A 19,313-nucleotide genomic window follows, 5' to 3' on the forward strand; every position below is an offset into this window, starting at 1 on the left:
CATCCCCCCTATTCTCCAGACTTGGCTCCCTCGGACTACTATTTCTTCCCCAATATGAAGAAATGGCTGGCGGGAAAAAGATTTTATTCAAACGAGGAGGTGATTGCAGAAACGAATGGCTATTTTTCAGACTTGGACAAATCCTATTATTCGGAAGGGATCAACAAACTAGAGCAGCGTTGGACGAAGTGTATAAGCCTAACAGGAGACTATGTTGAAAAATAAAAAAGGTTTACCCCCAAAAATTAAGTAGTTTTTATTTTTGCACGGACTTTTCAAACGACCCTCGTACATTTGTACCTATGAATGTACAGATGTATATAAGTATGTATGTATTATACGGGTGCATAGGTAGACTCATCAGTAAGATGCCTATGTGTAAATATGTAAATTAAAAAGCCGTTTAGCAAGAAATCCCAAGAAATTCAGTATTAATTGCACCATATTTTGGGTTTTTACATACATAATGACCCTTCAAGAAAATCAGGTATAAAAGAGTTGCTGCCACGCCTACAATTATGTTACATCAGAAGACAAAAAAATTTTTCAGTCGTCACTGAAAGTTATCTTTTGTTTCGGCGCCGATCCAGGTGTTCTTATGATGACTCAACATGATCCCGGTTAATCCGAATCCCGGTTAACCGCGGGGCCGGTTAATCGAGGTTGTACTGTATTTTATTAAGAGATTCAAAACCAACACAGTTTATTCGTCAACAGCTGAGCTCATTGGCAGCTGAAGTTTTTTTATACTTCAACACTATCCATCTGCGGACAGATTAGATATAATAAAGGTAATAAATTATATGCATTTTTCGTTGATCTGAGATCCGCATGTATATTCTGGATCTGTCTCTTCTATCTGGGACACCTGGCGGAAAATCCGAGTCTTTTAGAGTGAAAACTGGCGTGAGGCAAGGATTGTCCTAAATCCACTACTGTTTTCATTATATATTAACGATATTGTAGATGAATTTCGAGATTGGTGTAAATGTGGGAAATGAATTAATCAAAGCCTTACTTTACGCAGACGATTTGCTCTTGATAGCTAGAAATTCCCAGGTCCTTCGGCGTAATAATATGGAATTTGGAACAGTACTGTGAGAAATGGAGTCTTGAGATTAGTTTAGAAAAATTCAAAATCATGATATTCCGAAATGGCGGTCGCCTTAGATCAAATGGAAGGTGGTTTTACAGATCACGGAAAATATATCGCTACAACCTCACTTCCAGAATAAAGTAGCCTCTTCTAAACTGGCTTCGAAAGTTGTGTGGAAAAGATTGATCAGTATTCTGATCAATCAGAACCCCCTAGTAAATTTAAGCTCAAAGTTTCAGATTTTTTAATGCTGTCTCGCGGTCCATTCTTTGTTATGGCGCACAGGTATGGGATTCAGACGAATTTGAGAGCGTTGAAAGGGTTCTTTGTTAGGAAGTTGTTCCAGCTTCCTAATTATACTCCTTCGTATATTTTACACTTGGAGACGTGACTAAATTTTTTTTTTTGTACATACCTTTGAGCTTCATATAGGAAAAGTTCTGAGTATAGATCTTCATAGATATCCCCGGATAGTTGCTGAGGAAGTTATAAAAGAAGGTATCTCCTGGGCTGGTAGATGGAGGGATTTGGCTGGTAAATATGGGGTGTCTATCAATTTTAGCACAACTGATCGCTCCACCCTCAGTTCTCAGATTGGGAGCTTGGTAGACCAAGTGAGGTTGAACGCAAACAATAAATTTATAGAAAGAGCAAGCTCTACTCATAGATTTACAATATACAAATTGTTAGATCATGACGTGGAGATGTGCTAATTTAATCGGTGAGGTGGTAGACACTTTCAATGGTTTATCCTCTGTACGTTGGGCTCTGAAGCTGAGAGGAGAACTGGTGAATCCTAATTATAAGCCCCATGACCAACAACAGTCTGGTGTAGAAGGTCCTCTATGTGATCTTGAGAAGGAAGATACTGTCCACTTTGTTGCTCTACCTGCCCTGCCCTGTCGCCTATTCGTATGGCAGTTTTTGGTGAATGATATCTCTCTCTAGAAAGATTTGTAAATCTGATGAATGGTATAGATTGGCCTCGAACTGATTCATTATGCAACTGAATCTTCGAAGTTTAGAGAAAAATGCCTCAATGAGCCGGTTTCTTGATTTTGTAGACATCTGAGAGGAGCCTTTTTATTTATATAATTTATCATTGATGATTAATTACCAAAAAATCTTAGCGAATAAAATAATTAATGTATCCTCTCATATTTTTCCTCATTTTTCATAGTCCTTTCTGAATTTAAAATGTTTCTATTTATAAACATCTATTATTCATAACTTTGTCTTCCTAATTGTGCTGATAATACTATATGTTTCAAACTCTAGCAGACGGTAGGAAACCATGCCGATTAAAGTATTTTTGTTCACTTAAAAAAAATCTTGTATCTTGAATTTGTTTTTTCATTTAAATAAACTTTATTACTACTAACATCTGCGTACAGTGAGCGGCAAGTGGCTCCTAGGAAGAAACACTCTACGGAGATGAAGAACTGAAAGCCACAGTGATCTTTACGTGGGAATTCAGTACACTATTCAATCAACATTAGTAATGAATATTCAACTAAAACTCAAAATTTGAGTAAAAATAGTTGAACGAAAGTAAGTTTTTCTAAATTTTCCTGTTCACTTTTAACCGACACTTCTGAGGTCAAGAACTATTAATTTTTAATTTATGTTTATAGAGATTTAATTTATGTTTATGGAGATTTAATTTATGTTTATGGAGATTAATTTATGTTTATGGAGATTAATTTGTTTATGGAGATTTAATTTATGTTTATGGAGATTAATTTATGTTTATGGTGATTAATTTATGTTTATGGAGATTTAATTTATGTTTATGGAGATTAATTTATGTTTATAGAGATTTAATTTATGTTTATGGAGATTAATTTATGTTTATGGAGATTAATTTGTTTATGGAGATTAATTTGTTTATGGAGATTTAATTTATGTTTATGGAGATTAATTTATGTTTATGGTGATTAATTTATGTTTATGGAGATTTAATTTATGTTTATGGAGATTAATTTATGTTTATGGTGATTAATTTATGTTTATGGAGATTTAATTTATGTTTATGGAGATTAATTTATGTTTATGGTGATTAATTTATGTTTATGGAGATTTAATTTATGTTTATGGAGATTAATTTATGTTTATAGAGATTTAATTTATGTTTATGGAGATTTAATTTATGTTTATGGAGATTAATTTATGTTTATGGTGATTAATTTATGTTTATGGAGATTAATTTGTTTATGGAGATTAATTTGTTTATGGAGATTTAATTTATGTTTATGGAGATTTAATTTATGTTTATGGAGATTAATTTATGTTTATGGAGATTAATTTGTTTATGGAGATTTAATTTATGTTTATGGAGATTTAATTTATGTTTATGGTGATTAATTTATGTTTATGGAGATTAATTTATGTTTATGGAGATTCATTTATGTTTATGGAGATCATGTTTTAAAAAAAAGCGGTTATATGTAACAAAAGCCAGTTATCACGTTATTTTAATCATTATCATTCACTAGAAACCCCGCCACTCTAACCACTATTTCAGTGGGTTTCTGGTATAACATGAGCGTTAGGATTTTCCTGTAAAATGTTGCAGTTAAACTCTCAATTGACGTTAACATAATATAATCGCATTCTTAGAAGCAGACAAGTAAGGTTTAAACTAATAAAATAATCCCCAAAATCAGATTTTGTTTTTAATTAAATTAAGGAGGTTAGGTAACCAAACGCTTTCAAACGAATTTAAACGGTTGTGGCCGAAGTTTTTTTAACTATACTGGGCGCTTAAACTTGGCTTCTTCGGTGGTGTATTTTTTTCGCGTTAAGCTGTAAACTCGAAGAGTGGCACAGTAATATTCTCCAAACTCGGGATCTGGTGTGAACACTCACACGACTTTCTCTTACTACTATTCTCGAGGTTCTAACACATTAATATTCTCCAAACTCGGAATCTGGTGTGAACACTCACTCGACTTTCTCTTACTACTATTCTCGAGGTTCTAACTCATTAATATTCTCCAAACTCGGAATCTGGAGTGAACACTCAATCGACTTTCTCTTACTATTATTCTCAAGGTTCTAACTCATTAATATTCTCCAAACTCGGAATCTGGTGTGAACACTCACTCGACTTTCTCTTACTACTATTCTCAAGGTTCTAAAAACTCAAAATTGATAAACTGCATTGATTACTGCGGCTTCTCTTAGTAAAGAAAGAAAAATTAAACTTGTCTAAAAACTAGAAAATCTAGAGTTTCTTCAAATTTGAAAAAATTTAGTTGGGCGTTAATTCTTATCGTAAGTGATCTGTCAAGATAGTACACTTGAAACTGGATCTAAGAGGGAAACCCAACTAACTCTCTCTTCCTGAAGGGCTCTTTTTGAATTACTTCGTAAATTTAATAAAAAATTCTGCTTTCTACATACTCAGATTAGCCTTAATTACTGTACTAGAAGATTGGTTGCTTAAATTAAAAGAATGAGAATTTGATTAATTTAGTATGTGTTTTTATTATTTTTGCTTCTACTATTTCTGCACTGGGTTCTGTAATCATTATCTGTATGTTTTTAGCACTACCAGGTGCTTCTTTTTTTTTAGATTCCCTAAGAAGAGCAGGACTTTCATTCCTAAAGCAAAAATTAAATGGTCTGAATCCGTTTCTGTCTCCTACCAAGTACACTGTTTATCGTGCAGAACACCAATGAGTAACAAGTGGCTTAGAATACGGTTGTGGTGGTTCAATCGTAAAACGAACTAAGAGGTATAGGACAGTGATCTGTTTGTCTTTAAACTAGCATACTAACGTTTGATTGGAAAAGAGGGGTTTGAACATGCTTGCGGTAGTTTAAATCTGTTTTATTCCCGTTACTAAAAAGTAAAAAGTAAAGAAAGTGCCTATTTTTTTAAGGCGGGCTTTACGCCCAACTACCAATTAGGGTGTCGTGGACGGAGGCGACTAGCAAACATACTTAACTGTAAATTTCTTTCATTAACCTTTAAATAAAATCCAAGGCCTAAGACTGGGAATCGAACCCAGTACCACAATGCATATTAGCTTTGCAGGTCTCGCCGCTAACCGCTCGGCTACTAAGGCGCCTTAATATTCCCGTTACTATATAGTACAGTTGGTCCAGATAGACTTGAATAAAAGATTTAAAACTACTGATAAGGGAAAAGAATTAGGAGGAGGAACCGTGTAAACAAGAGAAATCTATTCAGTTATATGAAACATGTGTGGGCTATTTTGTCGGTAAGTTTATTGTAGGTGCCGATGATGGCACGTAAACCTAACAACAAATTTGAACTTCTCAAAATTTACTATTTTTAGATAATGTGGTCACACATTGTGTTGATCACCACAAACTCGGTGACACAATCAGACTACCGCATATACAGTTTACTTTTTCTTTTTTTAACTCAAGGGATCTCAAATATTTAATAATATATTAAATATATATATTTAACACTAGGCGCCACGTTAGCCGAGCGGTTAGAGGCGAGACCTGTAAAGCTAATATGCATTGTGGTACTGGGTTCGATTCCCGGTCTTACGCCTTGGATTTTATTTGATGGTTAATAAAAAAAATTTACAGTAAAGTATGTTTGCTAGTCGCCTCCGTCCACGACACCTAATTGGTAGCCCGCCTGAAAAAATAGGCAATTACTTTTTATATATTTAACATATTTAAAGTATTTAATTAAAATAAATTAATATTTTGAAGACTAGACTGGCTGGGGCATATAGAGCGCTTGGATAGGGACAGGATAGGTAGTAAGTAACATGGAAATAATCCCGAAGGAAGAAGGAAAGTAGACCATGAAGAAGATGAACTGATGAAGTTGATAATATTGCAAAGCTGGGTATAACCTGAGGAGGTACAGGATTAAAGAGAGAGGCAAATGGAGAAAACTTGCTAAGCAAGCCCAGGGGCTGTAGAACTCTAAAAACCAAAAAAAAAAAAAAAAAAAAAAACTTCAAGTTTTGAGTTGGAAGAAAAATAACTTACGATAATTGTAGCAAGAGACCTAGATGTACACCAAAGGAATTTATCACTATGTGGTCACCTTAAACCGAAAAATGGATAATCGCTAAAAAAATGAAAATAATATTTCTCGAATAAATTATAAACCTTTATTCAGTCTCAAAAATTCTGTTTACTATTTATATTAGAAACGTTACGGGGCACCTTCAGTTTAAAAAAAAATCTCAGATTAATATCTGCATCCATATATGAGCTGTTATTTTTGAAAGTGGTATAAGTCCAATTTAAAAAAAAAAAAATGAGTTAATGGTAATTTCAGTAAGATATAGACACATTATTTCCATATTTATAATCATGCATTCAATGGAGTACGATTTCTATTATAAAGTCAACAAAAGAATTTTGACTATAAAATATGATCACAATAATATTTTTTTTGAAAGTGGAATAAGTCCATTTCTAATAATTATAATTAAAACAACTTTCTTATTGCAATTATTTTTGATTATTGCTACTTCAGTGTACGCTGCTCGTTAGCAGATATTATGCTAACTATAAAAGAAAAAGTAAGTTAAAATATCTTTTTTTGCTTTAAAGATCTTAACGAAGTAATTTTCATTTTTATATTATTAATATATCTGAAATTAAAAAAAAATAAACTTGGTTATTCGTGTATGTCTTCATTTTAATTATTACTTTTTACATAAAAACCCATTTCAGTAAAGCTATAAATGTCTATAAAAATATGGACTTAAATTTACTCCTATTTTTATTTTTTGTAATATGTTATTTTTGAAAGCGGTATAAGTCCATTTGGAGCTAAAAAAAAATCGTTTATTTTTTTAAGAATTGTAATAATTATTATTTCATAATAAAAATTATAAGGTGTATAGTGTTAATAACATCACTTGAATAGATTAAGGTTTACGAATATTTTTTAAATTAATTCAAAGGCAAAACCTTAAATATCTCGATACATGGAAAAAATGGACTTATACCACTTTCAAAAATTAATAACAGCTCATATGTTAAAAACAAATTAAAATAAAATAAACCGCATGAATAATGAAAACTGTTGAGATAATCGTAAAATTTTGAAAAAAGCTATAAATTTGGTTTAATAATATTTTTACTTTACTAGTTAACCCTTCGTGAAATTTCATTTTAGTAATATTGACACAATTAATTCGTACAGAATATGTAAATTCCTGCGTTTCCATTAGTTCTCTAAGATTTGAATTTTCTTAATGCAACATAATCAGTTTTACTTTGTAGAGCTCAAAATGTTTTAATTTAAACAGATAACAGAATTTAGAGACTGAAATAACTTACAATATAATCAACATTTAAATTGCCATCAAAATATCTCCTTTGATTATTTACAGGCGCTACAAAACAAGTTCGAAAAAGTTTATTTTCTTTAAGCTTTGAATCCTTACTCAGTGCTCGCATACGTTTTTATAGCAGTTCCGAGCAAAGTGTGAGTTAATATATTTCACTCTAGAGACCCAGTTATGGGTCTCTTTACAATTTTATTGTTTTTTAATTCTATTCAAGTATAAACTTTTGTCATAAATTCCAAAAATTTGATGAAAATTAGTTAACCAGATTTGTACAGACTTGACTGAATTTATCCTCTCTACCCCGGGGAATAGTAGAAAGTTTTATAATTCTGCACATTTTTCAATTTTATATTTTGCTCCAGGAAATGCAAGTATCTCGTAGACAATTAAAAAAAAAAAAAAATTTGGTTTATTTGTAAGAACTAGAGAGAGGGAAAAATTGCATTTTGATTTTTGGTTTTTAGTGTAAGAGATAACCAACAATTCATTTGTAAACAAACCTCGCTAACCTGTAGTACTGTTTAATTACAATAAATTTTCACCTGATTTTTTTCTATACGCTGAATTTACATTTTAATTATATTAGGAAGGTTTTGCTGATGCCAGATTCAAGGCTGCCTAAAATTTTGGCAAAGCAAATTATTGAGAAAAGAATATTGTGGCACAAAGATAATTTAGACTTGTGTAATAAAATGGGTTTGCAGTTGGATTATCTGTCCGGGGATATGTATGAAAATATGTTAGAAGCTTTAAAAAAAGATTTTAGAAAAGAAATGATATGTAAAGGGCAAAAATTCAGTTTTCATGCCTTGTATAAAGATCTGAAGTTGTTCTCCTCAGAAGATCATTATATCTCGGATCACAATAGCTTAAGGTTTATAAGAGATATATTTAAACTGCGTGGACAGCTAATTAAGCTCAATTTCAGTATTTGTAGATCCGAGGAACAAAGAAGGTGTTCCCTTTGTAATAGTAATGAAACGGAGGATGTTTATCACTATTTGGGTGTATGCACTACCTTACAGGAATGGCGAGTGAGCTGGTTTGGTAAGAAGTGTCTAACACTGAATGAAGTGATAAACCAATTGAATGGTGATAATTGGAGAAACTTAATAAATTTACATACATATGCTTATAAATATAGAAGCCTACTTGTGCAGGAGTTCAACTACTGAGCACAAAGAGAATCTCACTGTTACTATTGTATATATATCATAATTTTTTTTTTTTTTGTGATTTAAGGCGCGTCATCATCTAAGGTTATTGGCGCCCAGAGCTTTTTTCAGTGCACTGCCGGCCTCCGGACAGTGTTCTCTCGTTACAAACAACACTGTCCATCACCGGACAGTGAGCTGTAAGAAGCTCCTAGGAAGAAAAAATCTAAGGTCAGCAGCTGGATTCGAACCTGGGACTTCCGCGTGGGAGTCCAGTATGCTAACCTCATAGCTAATCCCTTCCCTCATCATATATCATTATTTTTTTTTTTCTTTTTTTTTTTTTGCGCATCAACAGCTGAGGTTATTAGCGCCCGGAGCTTTTTCCAGTGCACTGCCGGCCTCCGGACAGTGTTCTCTCGTTACAGACAACACTGTCCATCACCGGACAGTAAGCTGTAAGAAGCTCCTAGGAAGAGAAAATCTAAGGGTCAGCAGCTGGACTCGAACCCGGGACCTCCGCGTGGGAGTCCAGTATGCTAACCTCATAGCTAATCCCTTCCCTCATCATATATCATTATTTTTTTTTTCTTTTTTTTTTTTGCGCATCAACAGCTGAGGTTATTAGCGCCCGGTGCTTTTTCCAGTGCACTGCCGGCCTCCGGACAGTGTTCTCTCGTTACAGACAACACTGTCCATCACCGGACAGTAAGCTGTAAGAAGCTCCTAGGAAGAGAAAATCTAAGGGTCAGCAGCTGGACTCGAACCCGGGACCTCCGCGTGGGAGTCCAGTATGCTAACCTCATAGCTAATCCCTTCCCTCATCATATATCATTATTTTTTTTTTCTTTTTTTTTTTGCGCATCAACAGCTGAGGTTATTAGCGCCCGGAGCTTTTTCCAGTGCACTGCCGGCCTCCGGACAGTGTTCTCTCGTTACAAACAACACTGTCCATCACCGGACAGTGAGCTGTAAGAAGCTCCTAGGAAGAAAAAATCTAAGGTCAGCAGCTGGATTCGAACCCGGGACTTCCGCGTGGGAGTCCAGTATGCTAACCTCATAGCTAATCCCTTCCCTCATCATATATCATTATTTTTTTTTTCTTTTTTTTTTGCGCATCAACAGCTGAGGTTATTAGCGCCCGGAGCTTTTTCCAGTGCACTGCCGGCCTCCGGACAGTGTTCTCTCGTTACAGACAACACTGTCCATCACCGGACAGTAAGCTGTAAGAAGCTCCTAGGAAGAGAAAATCTAAGGGTCAGCAGCTGGACTCGAACCCGGGACCTCCGCGTGGGAGTCCAGTATGCTAACCTCATAGCTAATCCCTTCCCTCATCATATATCATTATTTTTTTTTTCTTTTTTTTTTTGCGCATCAACAGCTGAGGTTATTAGCGCCCGGAGCTTTTTCCAGTGCACTGCCGGCCTCCGGACAGTGTTCTCTCGTTACAAACAACACTGTCCATCACCGGACAGTGAGCTGTAAGAAGCTCCTAGGAAGAAAAAATCTAAGGTCAGCAGCTGGATTCGAACCCGGGACTTCCGCGTGGGAGTCCAGTATGCTAACCTCATAGCTAATCCCTTCCCTCATCATATATCATTATTTTTTTTTTTCTTTTTTTTTTGCGCATCAACAGCTGAGGTTATTAGCGCCCGGAGCTTTTTCCAGTGCACTGCCGGCCTCCGGACAGTGTTCTCTCGTTACAGACAACACTGTCCATCACCGGACAGTGAGCTGTAAGAAGCTCCTAGGAAGAAAAAATCTAAGGTCAGCAGCTGGACTCGAACCCGGGACCTCCGCGTGGGAGTCCAGTATGCTAACCTCATAGCTAATCCCTTCCCTCATATATCATTATTATTACTATTATTATTATACATAAATATTTTTTTTTTGCTTTATTTCACAGGTATTTATTTTATAAAAGATTTGTTTGATTATTTAATTATTGAAGTTTCATTTACTTTGTTTAGTTTTTTGTAAATACCACAGTTCATAACAGATGACAGCTCTGGCTGACGGTGTTAAGCACCACGCCAAATAGCTTTGAAGTTTATTTTTGTTTATTTATGTTATATTTTTGTTAATAAAGCATTTCTATTCTATTCTATTCTACAATAAATTTTTCAAATTTTAGGGGCTTTTATCGAAAAGGTTCGAAAGATTTTTCATCAAATTTCTGATTCTCATCTATGTCGGGATTATCACATTAAAAACTTGCTTTTTTTCAGTGGGTTTTGGGGAAAATTAGTGAATAGGATCAGATTTACTCTGTTAATGAGTATTTTCAGTTTAGTGTATTATTTGTGACAAATGTAAATAAATTGCAGTTAAGAAAACACAGTAAACATTATTTAAAAGGTTTTTAGCGATTTTCTTGCTCAATCGATTAAACCACTTTAATGTTGGTAAACATGATTAATCATTTATGCCTATCTAATTAAAATTTTAAAGAGCATAGAGCAAAAAATTATTTAAACATTTATAGGGATACCAATAAACATACAGGCTGCAATGAATAAAATCAAAGATAAACATTATTAGTTTAAAAACAGTAAATATATAGTTACAATTCTAACAATGCAAATAAGTCGTGTGAATTTCTAACAAGTTTTCTCTTTAAGTTTTTCTCAAAACCTTGTTTATAAATTAAAAATAATGTGGAATATATCACTTATATTTTATAGCTTTTTGAAATGATTCGAGTAAAGAAGTTTAGTCTAATGAGACTAGCTTAAGATATAATAAATAAAAATATAAAATAATTAATGAATATTAAAGCATAATTACAGATTGTGGCTGTGCAGTTTCATATATACGTGAGCGGCTAAGGCGAAAAGACGCAGAGGTGGTCTTTGGTAGTGTCAACGGTGGAGTTTTAGCCATGCTGAACACAAACACAACAACCTCACAACTGTCCAAAGGTGCCACATGTCATCTAGGCACTCCCCTCTACAAAAACGTTTTTCAATCCCCTCCATACCACTTGGAAGCTTCATTTAAAAAAAAATATTATCTAGGGGAGCCGTTCACAGCACTTTCTCTTACTAACAACTATTTACACTTCTAATTTTAAGTTTTAAGGTTAAGGTTAAAAGCATATACCACATGGCGAGGATGAAGTTTTAAACTCATATCTTCTTAGCATCAACCATAAAGGCAATCAAATTTTAACAGAATACTCAAGACTGCCTGAAACTCAAGACTATATTAAAAAACAAAAAAATTCAAATAATTATGTAAAGTACCCATAACTTGCAATTAGAGTGAAATATATTAACTTACAGTTACTAGAAAAATATTTTTTTTAAAAAAAAAAAGTGATGGACGAATGCGAGCACTGAGTAAGGATTCAAATCTTAAAGAAAATAAGCTTTTTTTATTAATCTTAATTGAGCCGTTTATTTTGAAAGTGGCATAAGTCACTTTGTTTTTAAGTCGAGATATTTAAGGGTTTGCGTTTTAACACGTTTAAAAATATGGATGCTAACTTTCGAGAAGATTTACTTGTATTTGTTATACATGATACTGATATTTTTCTCAGTATAAATAATTTCGTATAAACATTAAAAAAAAATCACCATTTTTCATTACGGTAAAGTGACTTAAGCCACTTTCAAAATAAATAGTTTAGAAAAATGACTGACATATATTAATTTTGTCCGACGTATTTTACTGAAGTGATGTTTTGAAAGGGCTAAAATTGTTGAATAAATTACATATACAGCGACTCCCATTAATATTGGGACACCTTTTACAAAATGATTTAAAAGGAAAATGAAAACAACATACAAAAGTTTGGATTTTTTTTTTTTAATTACATTAGCAACATCTGTGGAAATTATATATAAGTATAAATCAATGAAATTCCAAACTGTTAGGTAGTACTTTTTGGAAAAGTGTAAAATAAGGCTCTCAAAAATATTGGGACACCAGAAGTGCTAGAGTTTAAATGTTCAATATTTAAAATCTCCTACTATTTAATATTTGGTTGGTAATAATTTAATAATTGCTTTTTGACTTACAATAGCCCTCTAACGATCAGGCATAGGTGAAACAAGTTTTTGGTTAATTCAGGTGGTGTTTTTTTCCCATTCTTCCAGGAAACATCGTTTTAATTCATTTTTGTTAGATATTACTCGTTTACTTAAAGCACTGGCTAAATATTGCCATAAATCTTCAATGGGATTAAGACCTGGAGACTGCGGAGAGGTTTGGAATACTTTTGGGCAATTATATAACAGTCACTGGCGTATCACCCAAGCCGTAGGTTTGGGGTCGTTCTCTTGGTAGAATTTAAAAGACCCTAAAATACACAATTTTTGGGCATTTTTTTTCAAATTATTTTTTAATATATTACTATAAACCATTTTGTGCATCATTCCATCAATAAACACTAATTCTCCAAATCCTGATGCGGACATCCAGCCCCAAACCAGAACTGACCCACCTCCACCCGGTGGTGCAGCTTTAAAACCCTTTAAAGTTGGCTGTAAATTCTTCTTTTCGAGTTCAGCATTCGCTTTCCTCCAGACCATAACCCTTCCATCTGACTGGAAAACATTAAATTTTGATTCATCGCTAGAGTATATCATTCCAAAAGTCACTATTTCCATTAAAACATTTTTCGGCAAATTTGACTCTCTTAGCACGATTTATCTTACTGACAAAAGGATTCTTCCAGGCTACTCTACCATGATAGTCGAGTTTTCTTAGACCTCTCCGAACTGTTTCTGCCCCTTTTTTGCTTTCTAAACATGTCAAAAATTTCACATTGAAGTTTTGGAGCACTAAGTCGGTGATCTTTTCTAATTCTTTTAATATATAACGCTGCTCTCTCTCAGAGAGCAGTTGAGGACGGCCTTTTTGTGGGATTGAAACAATTCTTTTACTTTTTGGTAACGCTGAATGATGTTCCACGCAGTAGATGTTTTAGGGCCGATCAGTTTTTCCGTCTCTCTAACACTTTTTATTGTCTTTGTGCAAAGAAATTACAATTTTTCTTTGTTCAATCGTTGTATTTGTATTTTTGCGCGACATGTTACACCTGGCTTGATTTATATAAACTAATTTAATTATTAATTTCATATTGAATATATGCTTAAGGTATATATTTACAAATTGTATAAATATTCGGGCAAAACCTTGGGCAAACTATAAATTATAATAGTGTCCCAATATTTATGAGAGGTAGAATTTGCTCTTATTATTGTATATATTTTTTTTAATCTACCAAAACATTTTTATGTACTTATTTAAATAGTTTTTATTTAATTAATAGTAATTATAAAATGAAATGAATTTATAAAAATTTGAATAAATGGGTGCCACTTTTAATTTTCGTCAATTTTTAACTTCTGTATGTACTATCCCAATATTAATGGGAGTCACTGTATAATAATAATTCATACCATCAACATATTTAATATAAAGGTTTGATTTAGGTATTTTTTATTTTAATATTCATAAAATACAAAAATAATTGGTTCATTTTGAAACATTATGTAAGTATAAGTAATTTATATGAAAATACATCAGTTCAATTTAATTTTCGTCATCGATAGGAGTGATTAAGTCCTCGGAAATCGTGTTTTGTTTCAAATTTTTAAAATAACTGTGGTATTTTGGGGGTATATAATTAAGCAAGTCCATCATGTCTTTGTATTTTGCTGAAGAACCAGGACGAGATCCAGCGTATAACGGATCCATCTCTATTTGTGAATAACGCCTAGGTCTTCCTCTTTTTGGTGACAAATTCAAAGTTAGAAATTCATCTTTTTCATCTAAAGTTAGTTTATAAAACATTTTATAGGGAATATCATGGTAAAATCGTATCCATTGAATTTTTAGCCTTTGTTTTGGACTGTATTTACTTTTTTTATAAAAATAAGTCCAATGATCACAACTTTTTTAAAAATACTAAAAATAATTAAAAACAATACTTCACACACACTTATCACATGTTTCTATTTCTTTCACACTAAGCCCCGTAATTAATTTCCTGAGTACAGCGACTTACGCCACTTTCAAAATAAACATGTTTGTAATACCGTTAATTACCAACACTTCTCTCGAACAAATCTCAATAGTTCTCAACTTATTGGTTGCAAATTTTTTAAAAATGAAAAGATACCGTTCAATTGTATTTAGTGTTGCCATTAACTCGATTTTTTTGAAAAAGTGACTTATGCCACTTTCAAAATAAACGGCTCAATTATCGAACTTGTTTTGTAGCGCCTGTAAATAATCAAAGGAGATATTTTGATGGCAATTTAAATGTTGATTATATTGTAAGTTATTTCAGTCTCTAAATTCTGTTATCTGTTTAAATTAAAACATTTTGAGCTCTACAAATGTTACTAAAATAATCAAATATTAAATGTGTCAATATTACTAAAATGAAATTTCATGTGGGGCTTACCTGGTAGAGTAAAAAAATATTATTAAGCCAAATTTATAGGTGTGTTCTTAAGAAGTTAGTGGTTCGAGTTTAGACACAATCCCCCCCCTTCCAAAATAAAATTAAAAATGGGCATTCTGTCGATGCGTCAAGTATACCTTACTAATTATCATAAAGATCAGTACATCTCTGTATCGCTTTAGAAAGATACAATAACTACCCTTAGGCATAGTCAAAACGTTCGGTTTTTAGCCGCACATGCACTGTGTGGTACCGCAATTACGGTTTCGTGTTACACTAGTTTGGTTGGTGCAAGGCAAAGTTGCGGTTTTAAATTCGATTAAGATCCACTTTTGGAGAATGGAGGTAATTAGACGTCCAATTAGGTGTAAACAGATTTTCTTTTCTGCGGCGCGTTTCATAGTCAACAGAGCTCAGCTGAAAAAGCTGGGTCAAGAATATGATGGCTTCAACAGATTCTGAGTAAGGTTGACAGGCACATTTGCATTATTCAGAGAAGCTATAAAACTTAAGTACCAGATTTAAGTAATTTCTTCAAAACATGAAGTTCACTGCCCAATTGCAAGTTTTATTTCCCTACAGTGACGCATTGGCACAACGGTCTCTCAATACCTTTTTGGCTATTTGAACAGTGCAGAAGATCATGTAACTTTTTTTTCTTTTTTAATGGTTCAGTGAAATCAATCTGAATCAAATATTGCTAGCTTTCGCATTAAGGTTCGTTTAAAACAAAGCGAACGAACACATGTTCTAATCCTACCAAAAGCAAAAGCTCCCAATATTTTCTCCACTCCGAGCATTCATGAAAATTTATTGCGCTCGGTTGTTATACAAAAGAAGTCAAAAAAACGGCATCACTATACTTTTTTTTTTTTACCTCCAAGTGTAGTTATAAACATATATTATATATTTAAGGCGCGTCAACATCTGAGGTCATTAGCGCCCTGAGCTTTTTTTCAGAGCACTGCCGGCCTCCGGACAGAAAGTGACCTCTAAGAACCTCCTAGAAGAGAAAATCTAAGGGCCAGCATCTGGATTCAAACCCAATATGCTAACCACATAGCTAATCTCTGCCGTTTCCAAGTGTAGTGTATGTCAGAAATATAGTTCAAGTCGAACGAAAGTGATTAAACAACCGCTAATAATGGATGAAAGACCGAAGCCAGTCTGGGATACGATAAACAACATGCTACTTCGGTCAAAATCAACGATAGAGAGTAAAAATGTAGACCTGTCACAGAAAATAGTATGCAACTTTTTTTTTCCGTGGGGAAAAAACACAATTCTGCACGCAAAACCCAGTTTGGAATTACTAAAGCCTTTCATCCATTTGTTGCATGTGGTGTGTCACCGTATTACACCTTTTCAGATTGTCTTAATTTGCCCGATTTGTCTTACTATCATGAACTATTTTGACGTCCTTACAGTAAAGTAAAGTAATCGCTTATTTTTTCAGGCGGGGTTTAACGTCCAACTACTATTTACTAGGTGTCGTGGACGGAGGCGACTAGTAAACATACTTTACTGTAAATTTCTTTTATTAACCATTAAATAAAATCCAAGGCCAAGACCGGGAATCGAACCCAGTACCACAATGCATATTAGCTTTGCAGGTCTCGCCTCTTAACCGCTCGGCTACCGCGTCGCCTACGTCCTTTCAGTAGGTGATACGCTAGATCCTGTTCAATACCAAATGGCCACAGCACATCTTACAAATTAGCTGCCCAGCTGCCTTTGTATTTATTCCTTAGTCACAGAAAAATAATATTGGTTGACGACCATGTTATATTTAAAAACAGAACAGTACAGTAGCATAAAAGTTGCAAGCAGACTTAGTTTCAACCTGTTAGTGGACAACACGAAAAATGTATAAGAATGTAAATGAAAATTAGAGCGCAACTTTCTAAACTGAAAGTCCTGCAAAGAACAAGTGGCTCTAATCTTATACTGATTTAAGGTGTCTCAACATCTCAAGAAGATTCGAAGCCTTCTAGACAGCGTTTTCTCAGACGAGTGTCGTTTGGATGGACAGTGTGTCCATCAGTGATCAGTGATCAGCACTGATCTAAATCCTCCACTTAAACATTGGCGGAAGGTTAATTCGTTAACTTGGACCATTAGCGCTGCCCTATTGTTTAAAGATTACTCCAAAAATTAAGATGTTTTTTTTCAGCGACGTCCTACGTTAAGAAGTATACGGATCCGATATTATTGTAATATTTCTGTCTTATCCTTTTCACGTTAAAATTTTAGACCAGGCGACGAACTTTAATCTATTACTTTAAATACCAAAACTTTACTTACAGCTATTGTGGCCATCCAGATGTCCGAAAAGCAAACATGCAACAGAAAACAATATTTACATTACTTATTAGGTTAATATAAACAAAATAGACATTTCTGTATTTTCTATTACTGGAATGTTACCACTCTAGAAAATTTATAATATAAGAGTGATTTTGAATACTTGTTATAATTAGAGTGCAAGCTTTTAAACAGGATATAAGAGGCACTTATAGTACTGTAGCAATGCTTTCATTTTTATTTTTCTTAGTTTGCAGCTGTTCCAGAAGAATCCGCATGACTTTAAGCGTCGTTTCGTCACTGTGGATGAAACATGGATACATCACTACACTCCTGAGACCAAAGAACAATCTAAACAATGGGTTACCAAGGGGGAATCTGCGCCAAAAATGGCGAAGACCGTTCCTTCGGCCGGAAAGATTATGGCGACTGTCTTTTGGGATTCGCAAGGAATAATCCTCATCGACTATCTGGAAAAGGGTAAGGTGCATATTATTCATCGTTATTGGACCGTTTGAAAACCGAGCTGCAAGAAAAACGCCCACGATTGGCCCACAAAAAAGTCCTTTTCCATCACGACAACGCACCAGCTCACACCTCAGCAGTTGTGGTCGCAAAATTAATGGAAATAGGGTTCCAACTCGTTTCACATTCCCCCTATTCTCCAGACTTGGCTCCCTCGGACTACTATTTGTTCCCCAATATGAAGAAATGGCTGGCGGGAAAAAGATTTTATTCAAACGAGGAGGTGATTGCAGAAACGAATGGCTATTTTTCAGACTTGGACAAATCCTATTATTCGGAAGGGATCAACAAACTAGAGCAGCGTTGGACGAAGTGTATAAGCCTAAAAGGAGACTATGTTGAAAAATAAAAAAGGTTTACCCCAAAAAATTAAGTAGTTTTTATTTTTGCACGGACTTTTCAAACGACCCTCGTATTTATAATAAATTTCCCAAATAATAAAGGTGACCATCATTAAACGTCAATTTTTACCATTTGCCACTAAATAATAAATAATTTATTTCAGAAGTAATTTTGTTTAACTCCGTGCTCTAATGTAGAGAAGTAAGATTTATAATAAAATAGTACTTTTCTTCTTATTCAATCAAAAAACCGTTATAATATTGTCATTTTGAAATTTCTTATAAGAATCATGTTTTCATTCATAACTTCTAAAATATCGCTCACAGAAAAAAACCGTTCAAGTAAATTTTTCTTTAAAAAAATAGAGGAATCTATTTCTGGAATAAAAACCACACCTCCCCATTTGATAAAATGAAGTTGATGCCTGTATCTCGCTTCTGAAAGCACTGAAAAATTTTTGCAACTTAAATTTGGATTTCTAATAAAAAACTAAGGGAACACGTATTTTTTAGTTTTTTTCTAGCTATCTTAGTTTCCGAGAAAAAGTCGTTATCCATATAGCTTGGGACACCCTGTATAGATTCAATATAATCGACACTAAAAAAGGAAACTGACTTCCCTTATCCCCATGCCTCCTTAAAATCAATGTGCAATAAATAAATGTTGGAAAGAAAAGTGATAGGACATGAAAGGTGGGACAATACGCCTCAATTCTAAAATCTAGTTTTGAGAAAGGTTTTCCCCAAGGCCTTGCCCAAACTCTCTGCGTGAAAACGTCGCTGTTCTTGAAATAAGTTGGACTAGATGGCAGTAATTACGACTGTTTAGTCACAGATATATGTATTTCCAGCAGCACGACAAAATCAAGATCATCTAAACCACTAGAAAATGCTAAAATAGTACGAATCTTTCGTCTTTACTTCAACTGTCAGCACTTGCAGATGAGATTACATCAATTTCAAGATTAGTCAAAATAAATAACTGCCTAGAAATATCTTAAATGGAATTATAAGTGGATGTAATTTTTATTGCCCTTCAAGCAGCTATCTGAGTCCTGTCCGTACATAGCGATACTACCGCAGTCAGTAAACTGGTATATTCAGTTGACGAAAAACTCGCAGATTTTAAATTTTCCTGGAAAAGTGTTTGAAGTACAAAGTTGTTGATCT

The 19,313-nt window shown here is 33.9% G+C and overlaps 1 protein-coding gene across 7 annotated transcripts in view; it reads right to left on the reverse strand.

Annotated features, from left to right (window-relative positions):
• The window catches only part of pnut (septin 7-like protein pnut), a 71,620-nt gene extending 59,967 nt beyond the window's left edge, over positions 1-11,653 (reverse strand). For 2 of the 7 annotated variants that reach the window (XM_074138211.1, XM_074138216.1), the window contains exon 1: positions 11,343-11,653. In XM_074138211.1, coding sequence (XP_073994312.1) covers positions 11,343-11,438 — 96 coding nt within the window. In that variant the 5' untranslated portion in view covers positions 11,439-11,653. The remainder of the gene's footprint in view (positions 1-11,342) is intronic. The other 5 variants (XR_012461435.1, XR_012461436.1, XM_074138212.1 and 2 more) reach the window with 5 other exon arrangements.
• Between the last annotated feature and the right edge of the window lie 7,660 nt (positions 11,654-19,313).

This window comes from Rhodnius prolixus, unplaced genomic scaffold (genome assembly GCF_049639745.1).
Source record: "Rhodnius prolixus isolate KJV_2025 unplaced genomic scaffold, Rpr scaffold_11, whole genome shotgun sequence".
NCBI lineage: Eukaryota > Metazoa > Arthropoda > Insecta > Hemiptera > Reduviidae > Rhodnius > Rhodnius prolixus.